The following is a 20,917-nucleotide window of genomic DNA, read 5'->3' as shown; positions in this document are numbered from 1 at the left end:
TGACAGTTAGTCAGAAGAGATTTAGGAGATTTTTTAATTTAGAAATTAGTATTTTTCTCACACAGACACACCTATAGTTATAGGGGTTGTATGGATTATAATTGTATTCATTTTGCATGGTTTTTGAAGCTTGAAACTTTAAGGAGCCAATGAACTTGGATTACATGGACTATGGATTATATGGATTCTACCTGTATGTGTTCTTCTGAAGAAAGAAAGTCATATACATCGGGGCGGCATGAAGTTGAGTAAATTATGACCGATTTTTGGGTAAACAGAGTTTTAAATTAGCACAACGTAGCAACAACCAATGGGAGTAAAGGCAGTAGAGCTTGACTGTAGAGGAAGTCTATGAGACCTGGAGAGCATTTCCATTCATCTACTCACCATTCATTCCTATTCCTTTCCAAATAAGGCACAGGCTATTTGTACTAAGTGCATTAGAGGTGAACATGATTTCACCAAACGCAACATGTTCCTGGAAAAAACATCTCTGTTGATCCTGGAACAACATTCAAATCAACCAATCAAATTTGAGGTTTACAGTTAATGTCTAGTTTAGGTTTAGAGCCAGGGTTATGTGCTTCCTCTGATTTAAGGGATAACTTATGGGTAGGGTTTGGTTTAGTGGTAAGGATAAGGTTAGGACTACATTTTCAGACTGGAATGTTGTTCCAGGATCAACAAAATATGATGACACAGGAGCATGTCTCACTTCACAGTGATTGGATTGTATTGGTCAGACCAAATATTTAACTTCGCATTTTTATGCCCTTCTCTCGCTACTTTACTCCGTTTATGCAACTTAACTCCATCTCGTGGACCTGTCATTGCTTACGTTGCACGAGTGCCCAGTCCTGGCAGAACCCTTGCAATGGGTCGAAGTGGAACATCCTAATCCCCTCAATCTGCTACGGAGCTTATTCATTATTTATATTTTTTTTCCATAAGAATTAGTTTGATGCATCATTCTATATTCCTGTAGCTATGCTTGGGATATTGGAAAGAAAAAATCTAAAAGTACCCAAACAAATAATAAATCAATACAATTAACTATTATATTATGCATTGTGTATTAAGTATTGTGTGGTCAAATCTAAAAATAATTCATATATCATGCACTAGCGTCACTATTGCTGTGACATCACAACCGTGTTGCATTATGGTATATGAAGCTGCCGAAATGAGTCAACATCTGTCCTATTGTCAAGAGTGTCCCTTTTTGATCTGAACTTAAATGGTTGTAATTCATGAATGCTTTCTAATACAGACTTAAGGTTGGTCTCCTTTTAAAGAAGACTCAAAACACTTATTGAACTAAACATATACAAAATATATATTTTACCATATAATTTGGACTCTAAAATTGCTATACATCCAAAGCCATATGTCTAACCAAGTTGTGTTCCAAATTTGAAGGTCATTTCACAAAATTTGAGCCCGCTAAAAGGTTTAAATTACAGTACCCTTTGTAACGCAATGTCCAATTTCAAAACAGTTTTCACAGGATGCATTTTGAGTGTTTACGCATTCGAATGATACCTAATTTATGACGATTACTAAAATATGTGATAGGGGGAAAAGAGACTATAAGCGAAGAGGAACGCACCAATGCTCAACTGCAATATCAAACTTCACTCCCATTGGTTGCCTTCACATTGAGTCTCTGCTCATTTGCATAAACTTTGCTTTTTGTTGCGCCGTCATTGGTCACTGCTCAAGAGCCAAATTTCAGTAAAAATAAATCACTTCTAGTTGCTTTGTTGCTACAAATCGCAGTCACTGAGAACACCACTTTTAGGAGACTGCACTGCATTGACAATCTAAGAATACAACATTTCCTTCTAACTAAAAATTCCATCTAGAAAACAGACAATCTTGTTGTGTGTGGTTGTGGTGTGGTGTGGGTGTTTTTGAGGAGCTGATCTGACAAGCACCTCTTACGTTTATTCGAGCCTGGTAGGAGACCGATCCGGCCGAGTTGTTGCAGGTGCAGCGGTAGACGCCCCCATCGCTGACCTGTGTGTGGGACACATTCAGATAGCTGAGCACGTGGCCTTCGGTGGTGATGATGCGATCCATGCGGTGGTTGCTGTCTTTGATGACGGGGTCTTCATCCAGGGTCCAGGTGACGGTGGGGAGCGGCGTTCCTTTCACGTGACACACCAGCGAGATGGGCTCGTTCGGGCTCACCACCTTCTCGCTGAAGGCCGAGAGGATCTTTGGCGTCCCGTCTAGAGAAGCGGAAGACAGATTTGTAGACAGATGGTTTAATGATGCAATATTTAGCTATGTATAACTATTTCAGAAATAACAGTTTAAAAAAAAATTACCTTTAATATACACTTATGATTGTTGAGCAGCATTTTTTTTTAGGTGACACATTGTTCATAAACTAAATGTGATATTTAATCCGTTTAATATTTCAGATTTTTATATCTTAAATTAAATCGCTGGTATCATCAATAAAACACTTTTAAAAAATCGTATTATCTTTTAAAGAAACATGAGGGCAAAGATTTTAAAATACTTAAAAAAGCATGTTTAATTGTATGAAATATGAATTTATTTTTAATAGCAGAGCATTGTTGGCTGTGTGGCTCTTTTTTCGAGTAAACCATTTTCCTGGTTGTTGGTAGTAGATCATACGGGTCAAAAGGCAATGCTAACATGACAGATTTGCAGTAGTATGTTCAGAAATATATTTATACTCCATCTACAAAACCTAAAAACCAAGAGAAGTTTGGCATATTCGGAGTTTTCTCAAATATTTTATGTAGTGCTGTCAAATCGATTAATCGCGATTAATCACATTAATCACAAAATTGTGTGTGTGTGTGTGTGTGTGTGTGTGTATATATATATATATACACAAACTTTTATGTTATATGTGATTAATCGCGATTAATCGATTTGACAGTACTTGTGCTAAAAGTCAGGAAAACTGTAATACATTTAGATCCAAAAACATGACCCAACACCTGATACAAAATACGTAGAAAAGGGATTGAAACTGACTTCTCAGTAAAATAAGGACAATGCAAAATACAATAGACCTACAGTTGCCAGACGTTTGTTGAAAATCTTTTCAGCCCTGTTTTCTTATATCACGACACTTAGCAAGAAACAGCTGTGTTTTCAAGCTTAGTTCCATTGAAATCTTTACCCTCTGATCATCCTGGTTTTTTTTAACATCATTATAGATTATCAATATCCTCTGTATGCAGTTTTGTGGCAATAGGAGACAGTTGCCCCAGCAACCGAGCTGAAGCAACAAATCTTTTCAGCTGCAGGGCTGAGTAGCTTCAGTAGAGTCCAGTAGAGGCTTATATTAAAACACATGCACAGTTACACATACAGTACAGTATATGTTCGCGGTAGCACTCCACAACTTCACAGGTCGTTAAAAATTAAATTCAAGTCGCGTTGAAACGGATGTAGCGACAGATCTTTTATTCCATAGTGTGATGTATGTCCGGGTGTTCTGAATTATCGAAAAAAAAAAAAAATTTAGGGCGGGGACTTGGTGCTTATGCATCAGGATTTGATTGGATTAAGAGATGTGAGCGTTGCAATCAAAAGTGGATGCAGATTAAATTCAAGCTTGCTCAATATTAGTGTATTAGTGTAAATATTAATATATTTGAATTAGTGGTTTGAAGAACTAAATTAATTCATAAATGTCAAATATGAATTTGCATAACAGAGATTTGGGGAGGGTGTTTGTTGAAGTGTAAACATCTAGCTAAAATCTTTTTTTGTGTGCATGTGTGTTCAAAGCCAAAGTGGAAATGTTATATTTTACTCACCAAGGTATTTTCTTTCTTTTGCTATAGTATCATTTCACACAAGTTGTACTTTTTTTGTCCTTTTTGGAACTTATCAGTATAAATTATTATTTACATTTGCAGTACGGAAAAGAGCTGCTTTTTCTTATATAACGTTTTTGTCTAGCATTGAAGAAAGAAAATGATGTAAGGTTTAGGACCTTTTACACAGCGAGATTAAGCGATGAGAAAGTACGACGCAATGATGCTGTTGAATCGAAACAGTAGATCCCTATGGAGCTGTTCACACCGGGTGCGATCATTCGTGGCGCTGCAAAGCGAGATTTGTGTGGATTATTTTTCCCATCGCCCGCGATAAAACGGGCCACCAAAGCTTTAGATCGCGTCCCCGTTGCCGCTGCTATTGCACAAAAGGGCGAGATTGGTGGTGCTATAGGACAGAAAGCTGCTTTGGAAACCAGTGTAAATACCAAAGATAAGTATTCTGGAAGAGAGAAGTGAACAGATGCTGAGTTCTTGTTACCATTGGTGTCTGGGAACGGAGAGATTTTTGATAAAAGTTTGACAAAAAAGAAGTTCTTTGGCAAGGAATTGCCAAGAAAAGGGGAATCGATGGTGAGTTTAGTATCTTATTAAAGTCATAAGCATCATAGATAGTATGTGTTACTGGTGTATTACTAAACTTTATTTATCTTAATTTACTGTTGCATTTTGTGCAGCAGACGAGGTTAAAGCCAAATGGAAAAAACCTACGAGATACATACACTGGAAAAAAAAGAGAAGATCAGGATGAGTGTGGGCAGTTACAGGCGTAAAATGCATTCTGGGTCAGCGGCACCTATCTTGCAGGCGTGAGTTACCTGAAGGCGAGCAATCGTTTCGGTTTCGGTGTGAAAGCACAGTTCGTCTGCGATTTGCTTCGCTTTATTGCGTCGCGCTCAGTGTGCAACAACGGCCTTAAGAATGACATGAAGGTGTCAAAATGTTCGTTTTTGGAGGAACTATTCCATTAAATGACCTAAGTTTGACATAAGTTATGTCTCAGACAGCCCTAGCCCCCTATCTGCATACTTTTAGTAATTTCACACTAACAAGTATAACACTATTTCTTGTACTTCCTTCCAAGAGGGACTTACCTTCCAAGACGACCTGGACTAAGTCTTGGGTGGACATCTTGCCATTTCGAGCAAAGCACTGATACGCTCCCCCATCACTCTTGGCCATTCCCTCCATCACCAGGTTCTCGTTGTTGATGCCCGTGATTCGTACGTTTATACCCTGATAGATCTTCTCACCGTTCCTGTACCAGCTGATGTCATACTCGTCAGAGCCAGTCACACTGCAGAACAGAGACACTTGGCTACCCACGCTGCCTCTCACCTTCCGTGGGCTCACCACTGCTTTCAGAGGCTCTGGGGTGGATGCAAACACACATACTCGCACATTAATACACTATTGAATAAAATAATTGTGTCTAAATTCAAAGAAATTGCAATTGAAGTATTTATCCAGGATTTGGACTAAAACTTTGTTTGTCATCTTTTAAATGCTAAATGCTGCAGTCTGTTCAACTCAAGTCATTATATCCAATTTGGAAAAGTGCAACAGAATGCTACATGATGTCATGTGAACATAGTTAGTGAAAAAACTACTAAATCAGTTCTGAGATTACATGAAAATAAATCCTGTTAAGCAATCGTTTGCAGAGACGAAGTGAAAGTCCTTTTAAGACAAGTCATTTCACTCGGCGGCCATCTTTGAAACGCCTCACGGGCGTGTAAGTGCAGCTCCTGTCTCTTTGAATGGGGAAACATCAAATTCTCCAAAACTGTTCGCCAAACTTACAATTAAATTTCATATTTGAAATCACCAATGAAATTTGACAACAACTGTCTCATAACTTTTGTTTCTAAATGCTCGAATTATGAAATTTTTCAGTCTGGATCAAGCTAATACGCAGTGGAAGCGCGATACAACTGTTTCTATGGGAACTGGAGCTTCTAACGGCTGCAGTGACTTTACCAATCGGCGATTGTCTCTTATTTAGAAGGCGGGACTTATTCCACCATATTGAGCGTTGCACTTTTCCCCATTCAAAACAATACGAGAGACGCATCTTGTGTTATTCTATAGTCTTTGGTAAAACATGGTTACGGATATTTTCTGTTGATATTCTACACCTTCAAAAAGTATAGCATTTATCATCCACAATTTGTTGCTTTGTTGACAAACAAACACCAGCATACCTAATGGCAGCCATTTTGTTTTGGGATTTGGAATTCCTTTATAGTTGGAAGTCTGAGATATTGAACTAAAGCTTTGATTGGAACACAGCACATGTAAAGACTTAACTAATAACAACTCATCCACCCAATCATGTTGTTAGCTAATTTGTATACTTGCTAATCATGCTCAACTTAAAAAAAAAAAAAAAAAAAAATTATGACGTAGATGACGTCTTTACTCAGCACTGCATACAAATGTCTTTAAATTGGAGTGATATCCAAAACTAAAGCGCATCTCCACGTCCAGGCAGATGAAGAGATTTGTCGTATGATAAAGTAACTAGCCTTCTTCAGGAACAAGGCCAAAACATCTGGTTAATTACGTCATTACAGAGTTTACAGGTGTTTTTTAACTGATGTGTGAATGGTCTGTTACCAGTAAAAAGCCAGAACGCTGGTGGTTGTGTGAACAATACATTTTTTAAATTACCGGTAAAGTCGTTCTGGCAATTTTCCGGTAATTTACCGGGATTGCTGTGTGAAAGGGGCTATTAGCACCAATCCAAATCAAAAACACCTGAACAAGCCGATCAAGCTCTTCAGGATCACTAGAAAGCAACAGGAAGTTGTTTGATCAGGGTTGGAGCTAAACTCTGGAGGAAAGTGGATCTCAAGGCCAAGAGTTGAGAACCCCTGCTTTAAAAGATAACTTACGTTTGACCACCAGCCGTCCGACCACTTTGGCGTTTCCGAAGCTGTTCCACACCTCACACACATAACTGCCAGCGTCACTGGGTCGCGTGGCCTCGATGAGGAGGCCCGATACACTCTGGTGGTAGCGGCTGTCTGATTCTAAGGGGCTGTTGTCCCTCAGCCAGCGATACCTGGGTGGGGGGTGACCGGACGCTTTACACGGGAGCTCCACCCGGTGTCCCACCATAACCTCCCTCCGTTCAAACCCATCCAGAATCACCGGAGCGGAGTCCACAGGATCTAAAAGAGTGAGAGAAAATCCATTTTCTTTATATACTGTAGCAGTGGGAAATGAAGCCTACTGCTGCGTCCCAATTCAGAGGCTGAATCCTTCGAAGGCCGATTGCGTCACAGCGGCGGGACGAAGGCTGTCCCAATTCGAAGGGTCCTCCGAATGCATCCTTCGTTTCCCGTGAAACCAGTGATGATATTTATTGGGTTTTAACGTACTCAAATATCTACTTTAACTTTAAAGTGGTTCAAATGTTGACTTATATCTTACTAAGATGCGATAATATATAGTTTACACTCTTTATTATATACAGAAATGGACCATGGTGAACATATTTAGACAGTTTGTGAACCCTGTTTTTTTTCAGACAGATTAATATACTGTAACTTTAAAAAAAAAAGTCCAGTACAAACGTTACTGTTGTCGTCAACGGCACCCGTCACAGTTGATAGGCGACAAGAACAATCCTCTGTAGGCTAGACCGTCCCATTTAACAACGCTCAGTCCGACCTTCGCAGCCTTCGAATGATGCAGCCTCTGAATTGGACACATCCTACGTCTACCCATGCATCCCATATGTTCAATTGCAACTACTACGATCTGATCCTTTTCCCTCCGTCACATTTATGGGTCTGGAACATGGAAACTACAACAACTTTAAAAAAAAAAAGGGGGGGGGGGGTTAAGAGAGAGATTTCAGAAGTTGCTCCCTCAACCGCTTTATTAGAAACTCAATTGCAGCAATGCTAGTTGATGTTAGTAGACTAGGTTTTTGTAATGTTATTAAGTAACATACACAGTAAAGTGTTATAAATGTATTATATTTTTTAGAAATGAAAATATAAAAAAGGTTACACTTTATTTCGATATCCACTTTAGACATTCTACTAACTATAAGTAACTTTTCAACTACATGTCAACTAACTGTCATTAGAGTATTAGTAGAGTGTAGTAGACTGACAGTAGATTGGTATGTTATGGTTCGGTGTTAGGGGTTAGGGTTAGGAGAATAAGTTGACTTGTAGTTACCAAGTTACTTATAGTTAGTTGCATGTCTGTCGGGGGACCATCGAAATAAAGTGTTAGCAGATATTAAGCAGACAGTCTACTAATAATCTAATGACAGTTAGTTGACATGTAGCTGCGCCTGCAAAGTTACTTATAGTTAGTAGAATGTCTAAAGTGGACTATCAAGATAAAGTGTTACCGTAATATTTTATTATATTACAGGAGACATTTTAGCAGTGTTCTTTTTTTTCCAGAGGGTTTTAAGAGGACATTATAGCCACTAGTAAAGGACTGTGTACTGTGCTCGTTCTTGTGGTGCCATCTGTCATTTTCCAGCGGTTCCAGAGTAACTCGTCCCATCATTTATGGCTCAGGTTATTCAAAACAACCTGGCTTTAGATCTGAGTGGCCATGAGCTGCCATGATCAAATTGTGAATTTAAAATTGTGTACTTCCCATCAGCCAAGCAAATATCACTGAGATGAATGAGAATCCAGTGTATTAGATGGCAAACTTATGTCAGTTATGCTTAAAATCCTAATGAACATGCTTACATTTAAACCATGCTTTCGATCCTGGTTTTAATTCAAATTTAGGATAGTATAAGGTTCCTTATTCCCATTGCTCCATCATTTTAAACTCAATTTAAATCTCAATTAGGGATTAACTTAAAATTGTGAGTAAAACAAAACAAAAACAAACTACAATCAGGTCTCAGAGAGGTGTTAATCACAGATAAACATGAAAATAAAGGCACAGAGCCATCAAAGCGTGAGGGCCATGGCTGGCTGCCTCAGTCCAGGACGTTGATCCATTGTTCACCTCAGATAAAGAGTGAAGGAGAGATACGTGTTGATACTTTAACAGCAGCGGTGATGAGGTGAGCGGCGTGCTAGCCTCTCCTGCTTCACATGAGGCTCATGCAACAGTGTCCAGCGCCACACGTCACAGCGGTCTCAGGACAGCAGTGCCAGGCCAGCATTCTCAAGCCAGAAGTTAGGGTGGAGATTATAGCCTCATTAATGTTAGGGTTAGGGATTGCTAAGGTGAAGCTTAGGGAAGTTAGGGTTAGTGGTGGGGGCCGGTTGGCCAATCGTCAGCTCTGAGACCGCTGGCCTGGACACTGCTGTCACATATGCCACTGAGGCTCTGCAATTGGACATATCTCGACTCATGAGCAGTCTCGCTGCAGGGCATCCATTAAATGGACAGGGTGGCGCTGTCACTCCGCAAATCATACCTGTGGTTGTTGTTTTTTTATTTTCCTATAAATTATGCTACCGTATTACCATATCCATTTAGTAATAAATATATTTCCAGGCTTGTGAAATCCATAAGCGCTGCTGCAATGTTTTATCTGTCTGCTTGATTTCTGACAGTCTCTCAGTAACAGCAAATGATAAAGACCGTGAATGAAACTTTTAATCACAGGTTAGATTTATAATCCATGTTTTGTTAATCTGTGTTTAAAATTAAGGGCTGCATCACACCTAGATAAAAAAAAAAATCCTAATCTTTGCTTAATTTAATCATTATTGGGGCATCCAACCCATGAAGTATTGATTTCTGAAAAAAAAAATAACGAGTTTATGGTTTGTTTAGAATGAGAAAAATATATATATGCAACTGGAGTAAGAAAAAAAAATAACATATTCAAATATAATTTTTCTTACCCATTGACATATTTTTTCTTGTTTTAAGTATTAAAAGATTGTTTTGTAAAAAAAAAAATCTAATATCAAAAGTCATTCCTTGTCATGAAAATGTATCTTGATTTTAGAATTTATCGATATTTGTAATGGAAAACAAGACAAAAATATTATGACTTTTTTTTTGCTGTGTTAATATTATATGAATCTGTGATTTGGTATAAATTCAAACAATCTGATTCTGAAATAATTTGTAGGTAAAGTGTCACCATGAGGGCCAACCATAACCAAACGCCTAAAGCTAAACCTCAAGCAGATTGTACAAAAACATGCGAGCGATATCACACAAATTCATACAAATTTGTAACCAATTCATCAAATGGTAAAATACTTATGACTTTTCATTAGACTGCACTGGTTTGCCATGTCAAAAATCCCTGTATAATAAACATCAAATATGTTTTAATTGGCCGACTGTGACATTAACAGAATTGTTTGCTTCTAGTACCAACAAAGTATTTGTTGACTAAAACTTTCATCATCATGTGACTCGTGCCCTTTAACCCCTTCTCTCCCCCCAAATAAAAAAGGATGCTGCTCATAAGTCATTCTGAATAGACACAGAGAAATCAAACACTTGAGAGTTTACAGGTCAAGCCTCAGAATTACTCTGACTGTTATTAATATGGAGATAACAAACATAAAAATATGAACAATATATATTTGAAATGTATATAAAATGGTGTGGCTGTAGTGTAAAAACTTAGTCCACAAGTGGTCATGCTTCATTTAAAATCTGAGAATGTTTTATATAAACAAATTAATTTTATGAAACCTTTTCTATGACCACGTCATGTGTGTTTTTAGAGGAACCAAAAAAAAAAAAAGGCTAATAAAAAAATATATTGCTCTCTTGTAGTCTATTGTTTGTCTGTTTCTATTGTTCTCACTCGACAAACCTTGCACACGGTTATGAGACCTAATCTTAATTATTACTTCATCATTATTCTTTAGTTTGTTTTCAGCCACTATTAGGCTTTTTTCTGGCATTACATGGCTTTCCCATTCATATCGCTTTGATCACAATATACATTTATCCACCTATTATAAATAGTCTTTCTAAAAAACAAAACAGTTTCTTATTAATTTCTGTGTATTTTTGACAAAAATCATCTTTCTCTGAGTCATAACAGCGACCGTGGAAGTGAAAACACAGGCAAACGGTGCTTGATGATCGCGGGTAATCAGTTGAAAATTATTAGAAAAGATCATTCTGTCTCAAAAAATGAAGGAAACATGTAAATATATCAATATTTCCAGATATGAGCACTTTTGGACTATATTCAAACCGTACTGTAGAACACTCTCTCATACATTGTTACTTAACCGTATTGCGGTATACATTTTTATTTGGTAAATAATTGGCATATGATTTTTGGACTGGATCATGAAGCCCTGGCGTACATCTGCTGATTTATGAGAAGTCGTGTCAGCAACACACACCTGATAAAAGCAGTCGGGCACTGTTGCTCTGTCTGGTCTCCCCTGTGTATCGGTGCCGCGTGGTACAGCGATAAATATTCACCGCGTCCTCTGACTGCACATCCAGAATATACAAGGCCCCCGTGGATGTAATAAGATATCTTGATCCTGGGGAGAAGAAAAAAAAGAGCAAAATATTGTGGTTAGACTTGCTATAACCCCAATTAAAGTCATATATGTAATTTGACCCGATATATTCCATCAAAAACAAATGTATGTAAAACATTCATGGCTTTTCTGAGATAAGAGAATCCGCACATGATGTCTCTTTGAAGCCAGCGCTGGCAGACCTGAGGGAGCGCAGTATTGAACTATCGGACGTGACTGTTTTGCAGCCGAGCTGATCGCTCAGTCAGTCGCCCAGAGCTTGAAACAGAAAAGCTTTCAACAACTGCAGCCATTCTTACAGTTCACGCAGACACCGCCGGAGAAACGCTACAATTACGACGGTTAGCTCTAGAAACCTCATTCATTTGTTTTCAGGATTATATTGCTTACAGTCAAACGACTGCGTAAATGGACACAAATGACTGTGATGTTGATGCATACGAGATGAGAAATGGATCTTGCGGTGCGCCGGGGTTGAAAGGAGAGCGAGAGAGAGACAGAACAGGAGAAACGGAGAGTCTGCAGCTATAGCAAGCATTGACCTAGTTAGAAACGAGAGTCCAGGATTTGATACCCTAGAGGGGGTTATAGCTCCTAGTTTACATGCAGTTGTCTGAGACCCGCTACCAGCAGTGCAAATGGAAAAACTGGGGAAACGCATCTGTGCGCTGTTGTTATGAAAAGGTTAAAATTAGAAAGGAAATTCAAGCATGATTCTTAGATTAGCTGAGCTGTGTTGTGGGACTGAGGATCATACAATTTCACAGATATTTCATGGTGTGTTTTGTAAGTGGGCCTTGTTTCAGTGACATATATGATGAGAGCTTGCACACTTTCACATTCAAGAGAGACGTTTGATCTGACATATAGAACAGAACAGAACAGAACAGAACAGAACAGAATAGAACAGAATAGAATAGAATAGAATAGAATAGAATAGAATAGAATAGAATAGAATAGAATAGAATAGAATAGAATAGAATAGAACAGAACAGAATAGAATAGAATATAATGTATTAGAATAGAATAGAATAGAACAGAATATAATAGAATGTATTAGACTAGAATATAATATAATATAATATAATATAATATAATATAATATAACAGAACACAACAGAATAGAATAGAATAGAATAGAATAGAATAGAATGTATTAGAATAGAATAGAATAGAACAGAACAGAACAGAACATAACAGAACAGAATAGAATGTATTAGAATAGAATAGAATAGAATGTATTAGAATAGAAAAGAACAGAACAGAATAGAACAGAACAGAACAGAACAGAACAGAACAGAACAGAACAGAACAGAACAGAACAGAACAGAATAGAATGTATTAGAATAGAATAGAATAGAACAGAACATAATAGAATAGAATAGAATGTATTAGAATATAATAGAATAGAACAGAACATAATATAATAGAATAGAATGTATGAGAATAGAATAGAACAGAACATAATAGAATAGAATATAATGTATTAGAATAGAATAGAATAGAATAGAATAGAATAGAATAGAATAGAATAGACAGTGTTGATACACGACCGGTTGAATTTCCTTGATAACACATTTACATGACCACACATATTTTGACACCACACACACTGTTTGGATGTATTAAATATCAAGCCGTATGCACGAGTACACACATTGTCTTCTCTAGAGTGAAATTAAACCAAAACTGTAAAAAAAAAAGAAAAATAATAATAACATATATATTATTATTATTATATGGTATTACCATATTTTAGCTTGAACGGACACATACACACATAATTATGTGAAAATACCCATGCTCGTAAGTACAGTTGCTGTATGTCTGAATGTAAACAGTTGAGAAAGAGATCAGTGTGTATTGGATCCATGCATTTGCTCTTAAAGTGACAGCAGCCTATAAACCCCTGCTGCTGTCTGTGTCATTGATTTTATTCATACAACTAAACATTTATATTTAATTATTACATTTCTGTACCTAAATATCACTGTTAGACCTTACTTTATTTTACTTTGTTATTTTTTATTTATCTATGCTTTTAATTTGAGTATGTTTTCTTTTTTACTGTTCACTGATCGAACTTTATTAGTTAGGCTAGTAGTTTCTACTGTGGTATCGGAGTACTTAAAGTGTGTAATATATGGAAAGCAATGTCACAACTTAAAGGAATTTATATTTAAAGTGAATTGAATATGCCGGCGTGTGGGAAGAGCGCTATACACCTGGGGCCGTATTCACAAAGAATTTTATCTTACCACTAGGAGTACTCCTAAATCGCACTAAAAGATTTTAGCTAGGAGTGTTCTCTTAAAAGTTATTCACAACGCCTTTCAGACCTACTCTTAGTAAGGAAAAATGACAACTCCTAAACTAAGAGTGAGTCTTCGTTGCTATGGATGACGTCAATTCTCATGCACGAGCTTCCTCGCAATGATCACGGTGATTGGTTGTTAGATGACAGGGCCATCATGCGGAACATAACAGACGCACCAAATCATGGAATTACGACATCTAAATATGTCTGTGTCCTACACAAAATAATAATAATAATGTCATCGAAATGCATATATAATGACATGTTTGTGCAGGCCCCAGTGAAGTGTAATCCTAAAAAGTGAGAGGGAGAGAGAAAAGTTGTGAATTAAATTAAATCAAATCAAGGTATACTAATACCCTAATGAAAACCGCCACTTGCCTAATAATGAAAAATGACACTTGCATTAACACTTGTTTGTTTAATTGACATCCTATTAGCCTAAATAGACTACTTAAAGCAAGGAAATGTTGCTCCTATTGAAGTAATGTAATAGTTGAATGACAGTAGATTATGAACTCGCCAAAACGGAAAAGAAAGCCCAACTGGACGCAGGATCAGTCACTGCTGCTGGCCCAGTTGGTGCTGAAAAAAAAAACGTAATAAAAGGGAAATTCGCAACTGGGATACGCAACATCGAGAATTGTGAAGTTTGCATCGAACACAATCTGGGTATTGAGTGGGTTTTCTTTCTATTCACAAACATGTCCTCATCCTGACGTGGTGCATTATTTTAATATGTGTTCCGTCTATAGCACCGACCACTCCGGGCACACCGGCAATATCCATAAAACTGGCTTTGTTTCTTTGGAGTTGGCGAATGTCCAAAGGAAAACTTTGTCGAAAAAGAACTGTCGTATAATATGGGGTCTACAGAGAGTATTACACAATTGCATTTTCCCCGTTGCCAGGTAGCGAAGTGTTATCAAACATTTAAATTCGGCACTGATTGGGTTGTTGCGATTAGTTGGCGCTGTTATTGCATCCCTCACAAGATCCACAACAATCAGTATTCCCTCACGGTTAAGGCGGTGTCTTTGTAATAACTCCGTGTCATTGAGTGTCTCCAATACACTGCGTCGCGCGGCGATTTTAAGACCCGTTGTGAATAGGTCTTAGTGAGTTAGGAGTCCTCTCGACTTCTTTTAAGCTGTCCCAGACTTAGGTGCTACTTTTAGGGCTAAAATGCTTCGTGAATTACTCTTAGTGAAAAAAATGAGGAGTCCTAAAGTTAGGAGTGACACGCCCATTATTTTTAGGAGTTGCTCCTAAATTCGCCTGTTAGGAGCTACTTTTAGCCTTAAAATTCTTTGTGAATACGGCCCCTGAACTGCTCGCATACGGTACCTAACAATGCATTGAAAATACCTACATTTGTAACGCATCAAAAATACCTAGCCTACATTCCACAGGCAAAATATTAGGTATTTACATTATAACAAAATAATAAAATAATGTTTTTTTTCTTTCTATTTGTGGCTCATGTCATGACTAGGCCTATATTGAATTTGCTTCCATGAAATTCAATAGAAATTACCACAGATGTCCTTGTGAATTCCCTACTCCCCTCACTGTAAAAACAAAACAAAAAAACAGATTTGATGGTAACTTAAAAAGTATGAAACATTTTTGCCTTCAAAATTTAAAAACAAAAAAAGTAATACAAAGAGAGAACAAAATCTCTTTCTTTGTAATAACTCAATTTTGCGGGTTTCAATGTTCTCTAAATTTTAAGGCAAACACTTAAGTTTTTTAAGTTAAACCAACAAATCATGTTTTATTGTGTGTGTTGTCAATTTTCTTTATTGCTTTCATAGAGTACCAATTACAGTTCAATCAGCCATTAGTGTTTTACTAATATCAAAACAAAACAAAGACAAAGAAAGGCTATTAAAATGCACACGATTGCAAGACGGTAACAAGAAAAAAGATCTAAATATCAACTCAGGTTAATTGACCAAATAACGACATATTTCACTTTACTGTCTGCCGACGCTCCACGTGGGTGACAGAAGGCTGGACAACATGTTCCCAGCTAATCAATGTTAAATCCAGGATCCAGACTGCCTGTTCCTGAGGGGATGAGAGCACTAATCAGGGATGATTAAGGTCAGAGTTCCTGGTTAACCCTGGACTTGGATTTCTCAACCCGCTCACCACACACTCCTGCCATGCTGGGATCGGTGAGTTGCCAGGAGGACATTTCAGGACTAAATGGGTAAATCTCACAAAACCTATAAAGAACATGTCAATCTTTTAAAGCAAAATAAATTGAATAAAGATAAAGAAAATGTTTAAACAAATACTGGTTTAAGCAATGATGTGGTGGCATTCACACATTTATCTACTCATGATTTGTCTCACAAATTCTTTGTCTTTCATTGTCTTTGCTCTTTTTCCAGCGCTCCTCTCCAATTCTTAGCATGAATAATTCATTTTGCAGCGAAGCCCCAGTAGTGCACCAAGACACAACACAATAACCTTTCCCACTTCACAACCATCTCCGAAATTGGTCGAAAAATGACAGTGAAAACCGTTCAGGGTGCATAAATGACCTCGAAGCTCATGAAGCTGTAAAGATCGAACCTTGGACCGTCGATGTGAACCCTCCCATCTCTCAGCGATGCGTCTGTTCACGACTCTGCGTTTACTCTCTTGTGTCATTCAAGCAAACAGACGGCCTCTCATATTTCCTCCATAAATTATTGAATTTTGTTGCAAACCATGCAAAAAAATGACCGGCAGCCGCAGATATGATTCATCTATATTTCAAAAGGATAAATACATTGTGCATGATGTGCCGTATGAAATAATCATGCATCTGGAGTGAGGCTGATACCGCGTTCTCTCCACATGATTTAATGTGGATTCTAGGGTGGTCAACATTCGCTTTTTTGATTCAGCTCGAATTTAATTTATTCCAAACGTGATGTTTCTGCTGCAATATATCCGAATAATCAAAATATATGACTATTAATTGAATACTGGCATCATAGCGAGTGCTTCTGGACCTGTGCAAGATGTCGCCAGGAGAACTTGTGCTCCCACAATGCCTCAGCGGGGTGCCTGAGTTTAGAAAGCAGTGTATGTCTCCTTCAAAGACTGGAAATATGAATTCAGAGGCCCGTCGCCTCTGGACTGACAACAGGAGATTTCTGCTGCATGCTGGGAAAGTGGGAAGAAAGCGGGAGCACTGAAATTCATTTCAAATCCAGTGGATTACAACACACTTCTATGGGCTAGTACTTCAAAAGCGCACACAGGGTGAATTTCAGACCAATCAAAATGCCTAATGAGCCACTAGGTTTAAACGCACAAGCAATAATCGATTGTAATTTATTCTAAAGAACTCGGATATCCCAGAATCCTGTTCACAGGATAGACAAAAGGCAGGTACACTACCTTATTTATAGTGATTCGATAAAAAAGCCGCGTTCAGTAGCACAGCTCTCATGATAGTTTCATTGATATTATTAGCGGAAGTGTGCACACTGAAGAGGAGAGCAAGAGCAATCATGACCCAATTACAGCGCTTGCTCAACGAGAGCAATTAACACATTTATATCAAATGAGTTCAATTAGTGAACCGGGTCCTCTCGAATGCGTTAAGAGACAAGAGGATATTCTGCTGCGCTAAGCGTTGGCATTTAGCGCAACATAGCACATGCTAAAAGAAAACGTATCTGCTATACACCACAAATAACCAGCGCTGACTCAAGATTCTTGCATTCATGCATGATTCATACATTTTTTGAGACAATTTGAGACCTGTTTGTTTTGTAATTAAATCAACTGAGGCCAACTCAAGCTGAATTCTTTTAAAATTAGTATCACAGGGTGATTTCCATATTCTTCATTGTTCTGACATAAAAAAAGAAAAAGAAAACAGCATGTAGGATTACATAACTATGGAAGCTTGTTTCCGCTACTGAATACAACTTCTGAAAAAAATTCAAATAATCAAAAAAAATATTGTTTCCGCTACTGAATAAAAAAATTCAGATCTCAAAACATCTCAGAGTTTACATCTCGCAATTCTGACTTTATCTCTCAGAATCGCGAGCATTGACATGAGCAAATATGAACAAAAGAAATAGGCTAATTGTAATAACTGTACTGTGAATGCTGCTCTTTTGTAGAACAAAATTATGTCACCTATAATTTATTATGTCACGCATAAATTTAAATTACAGGGACAAAACGTTACAATTCTGTCATCAGTTAATCACTCATGTTGTTGCAAACCCATAAGTCTTTTTATATTCATTTTTTAAACACATATTTCTAATGAAACCTGAGAGATTTCGGTCCCACCATTGAAATTTCAACAAAACTTTCCAGCTTCAAAAAGTTTATAAAGACATAAATAAAATAAATCAATCTGTTTAATTTGAGTCTTCTGAAGACACATTGCTTTACACGATGAACAGATTTAATTTCGTTTGAGTTCTATCAAGGTCAAGAGATCAATATATTTTACAGCACAAATTATTAATTGGAGGATTGGCTATTTGTGAGTTTGTGAAGATGTGGGTCATAGAGAAATAATATGAATTAGCTGAAGAAATTATAAAAACTGGTAGTATATGGTGACATTAATACATGGTTGCATTAAAATAGTAGAGTAGATATTAATGTATAATTTATTTGTTGTCTAGAAAATGATTGGTGTAGATGCTTGTGTTTCCAGCTGGCACATTTGAGGGCAGCGGAAAACCTTTTTGAAGAATAGTGACATGTCAGCGGGTAGAGTGCATGATGACTAATCAGACCTCCAATAGGAGCTGATATCAGATGCACAGGCCCCGGATTTTAATAGGGTCTGTTCTCAGCGATTACACTCGTACAATTCGATCAGTGCCAGATAAGTATCAGCATCTGAGACCAATCTGTGGAGGGGAAATTAACACTGATGTAATAAGTTCCATTTATCATTATTAGAGAGACACAATGACAGCTAACGTCATTGTAGCCCCCATAATGCTCACATGCACACATCAAAACGAGCTGCTATGAGAAGACGTGTGGCTCTTTGTCATATGCAGGAACAACTAAGTGTAAACACTGTGGCGCTGCAGCACCAGTTACAGGGCTCCCTACCAGGGCTGCGTTTCCCAAAAGCTAAAATTATATTTCTCTTGCAAAACTTTATTGTTCCCCAAGAAACGTTGCAAAACTTTTGGAATAGAAATAATGGGAGATGGGAGAAAAACTTTATTCCTGTGCTTTTGCGAGTTAACTCAAGGTTTCTCGGGGAACCCAATAGTTTTACAAGAAAATGTTTTGCGAGTGAACACAGTTTCTTGGGGGAACGCAATAGTTTTACAGGAGGATATTTTGCGAGTTAATGCAAAGTTTATTGGGAAACGCAAATGTTTTGCGAGCGAATGCAGTTTTTGGGGGGAACGTAATAGTTTTACGCGAGAATATTTTGCGAGTGAACGCAAAGTTTCTTGGGGGAACGCAATAGTTTTACGAGAGAATGTTTTGCGAGTGAACAGTTTCTTGGGGGAACGCAATAGTTTTATGAGAGAATGTTTTGAGAATGAACGCAAAGTTTCTTGGGGGAAAGTATTAGTTTTACAAGAGTTTTTGAATGAGTGAATGCAAAGTTTCTTGGGGAACGCAGCAGTTTTACGAAAGAATGTTTTGCGAGTGAATGTAAAGTTTCTTGGGGGATGCAAATGTTTCAGAGCGCAAAAGTTTTTCCGCCCATATCATATTCATTGATTAATCTGATCAAAACTTCAGATTATTATAGTTCAGACTATACTGTACTGGGTACCATCCAGGTACTAACCTGGCATGATTTTTAGGGTTCTGTTCTGCCAATGAATGCCAAATGGAGGGGTATTTTTGCCATTCCATAGTTTGCTTCTATTTGTGCAGAAATTACGCACTTCACCAAAGAAAAAGCATCATAGCAGGACCAAACAGAGGCAAACTGAGGGTATGCGTTTGTGTATGTCGAGAGGAAGGGAAATTAAATGACACACATGGCTTCATTATGCTGGAGCTTGTTAAACCCTACCTGCAGCCTGAGGGCATGTCCATCTCCCTGGCCAGCTGCTGTCTGTCTGACAAGAGCTTGGCTATTTCCAGATCTGCTGTGAGCCCGCTACCTGATTGATGCGATCATTTTCCCAAGAGCTTTATCTCCCTCTTGTACCTTACAGCTCGCCAGCCTCTTCCTTCAACGTTCACCAACATCTCTCTGAACAATAGTTAAATCACCAAGAATTTGGGGTAGGATGGTGAGCTTCCCCTTTTAAACATAATGGTTTGCGTTCTGGAGCCAGAGTCTGTTCTCGGCCAGGTGAACTAGAGCCTGTCGCCAACGAACGGTGACGTAATGACACTAAATGTTGTTTGTCAGTGCGACACTTGTTTTGCTGTTTACAGCACCGGGAGTGATTCTAGTGAATCGGCAGCTGGCATAAACTGCCGGTAATCTCATCTGTCCTTTTCAGAGATAAACTGGAGCCGTTAATTCACTCACTCCCTATAGTTTTATATATTTAGATGTAAAGAGCAATGTATTGAAACGTTATTACATTGCTCAACGAGACAGGCCAGCATTTCTCCACCCCCTCTCCCATCTCTTTTTGAGACTAGCACATTTTTAGGGCCAGAGTTGAACTGATATTTCTGGCCTGGAACCCAATTTTCTGCAGTGGAAATGTGCGGAACGGTTCGAGAATGGACAAAGCCCGGGAACCCGCACTGGAACCGTGCTGGAGGAAAATGGTAGAGGGATGCAGTTTCTATTAATTACCCTGTTAGTGTAACGCCTCCGGGTCCTACTCGCACTGCTCCAAACAGGACTCGAACCGGCGTCTCCCTGGCATGGGAGGCGGGCACGCTAACAAGGACTCTAAAGACAACAGTTGCTAGTGCACCTCTTAAATGCAAGGGAGTGAGGTTTACCTGCACAGCTCTCACTAGCTGGCCTCCGTTCCACTCACCCCCCTAAAGCTCATTCTATCCGGGTCACGGCACCATTGTAACCCCTCCGGTCCTACTTGCCCCGCTCCGAGCAGGACTAGAACCAGTGTTCTCTGGAATGGGAGGTAAGCAAGCTAACAAGGACGCTAAATACCGCAGTCTAGGTGGAACAAACTGTAATTTGCACTACTATCTGTTCAAAGTAAATTAAAAGAAACCTGTTCAGCTTTTTCCAATTGTACCGAAATCGTATTGAATCGTAACCCCAAAACCGAGGTACGTACTGAACCGTGAATTCTGTGTACCGTTACACCCCTAATGAATAGTCATCCTACACTCTAGTCATGATT

At 38.3% G+C, this 20,917-nt stretch overlaps 1 protein-coding gene across 2 annotated transcripts in view; it reads right to left on the bottom strand.

Moving 5' to 3' along the window:
- The window catches only part of dscamb (Down syndrome cell adhesion molecule b), a 158,621-nt gene that overhangs the window by 50,010 nt on the left and 87,694 nt on the right, over positions 1 to 20,917 (bottom strand). For both annotated transcript variants that reach the window (XM_079609578.1, XM_079609579.1), the window contains exons 4-7: positions 11,159 to 11,305; positions 6,728 to 7,006; positions 4,925 to 5,200; positions 1,938 to 2,234 (exon numbers count right to left, since the gene is read on the bottom strand). In XM_079609578.1, the coding sequence (XP_079465704.1) occupies positions 1,938 to 2,234; positions 4,925 to 5,200; positions 6,728 to 7,006; positions 11,159 to 11,305 (999 nt within the window). The remainder of the gene's footprint in view (positions 1 to 1,937; positions 2,235 to 4,924; positions 5,201 to 6,727; positions 7,007 to 11,158; positions 11,306 to 20,917) is intronic.

Source organism: Phoxinus phoxinus (genome assembly GCF_949152265.1).
Source record: "Phoxinus phoxinus genome assembly, chromosome: 4".
In the NCBI taxonomy this organism is placed as follows: Eukaryota; Metazoa; Chordata; class Actinopteri; order Cypriniformes; family Leuciscidae; genus Phoxinus; species Phoxinus phoxinus.
The sequence above is the reverse complement of the archived record's forward strand: the minus strand, read 5'-3'. Positions and strand labels throughout refer to the sequence as shown.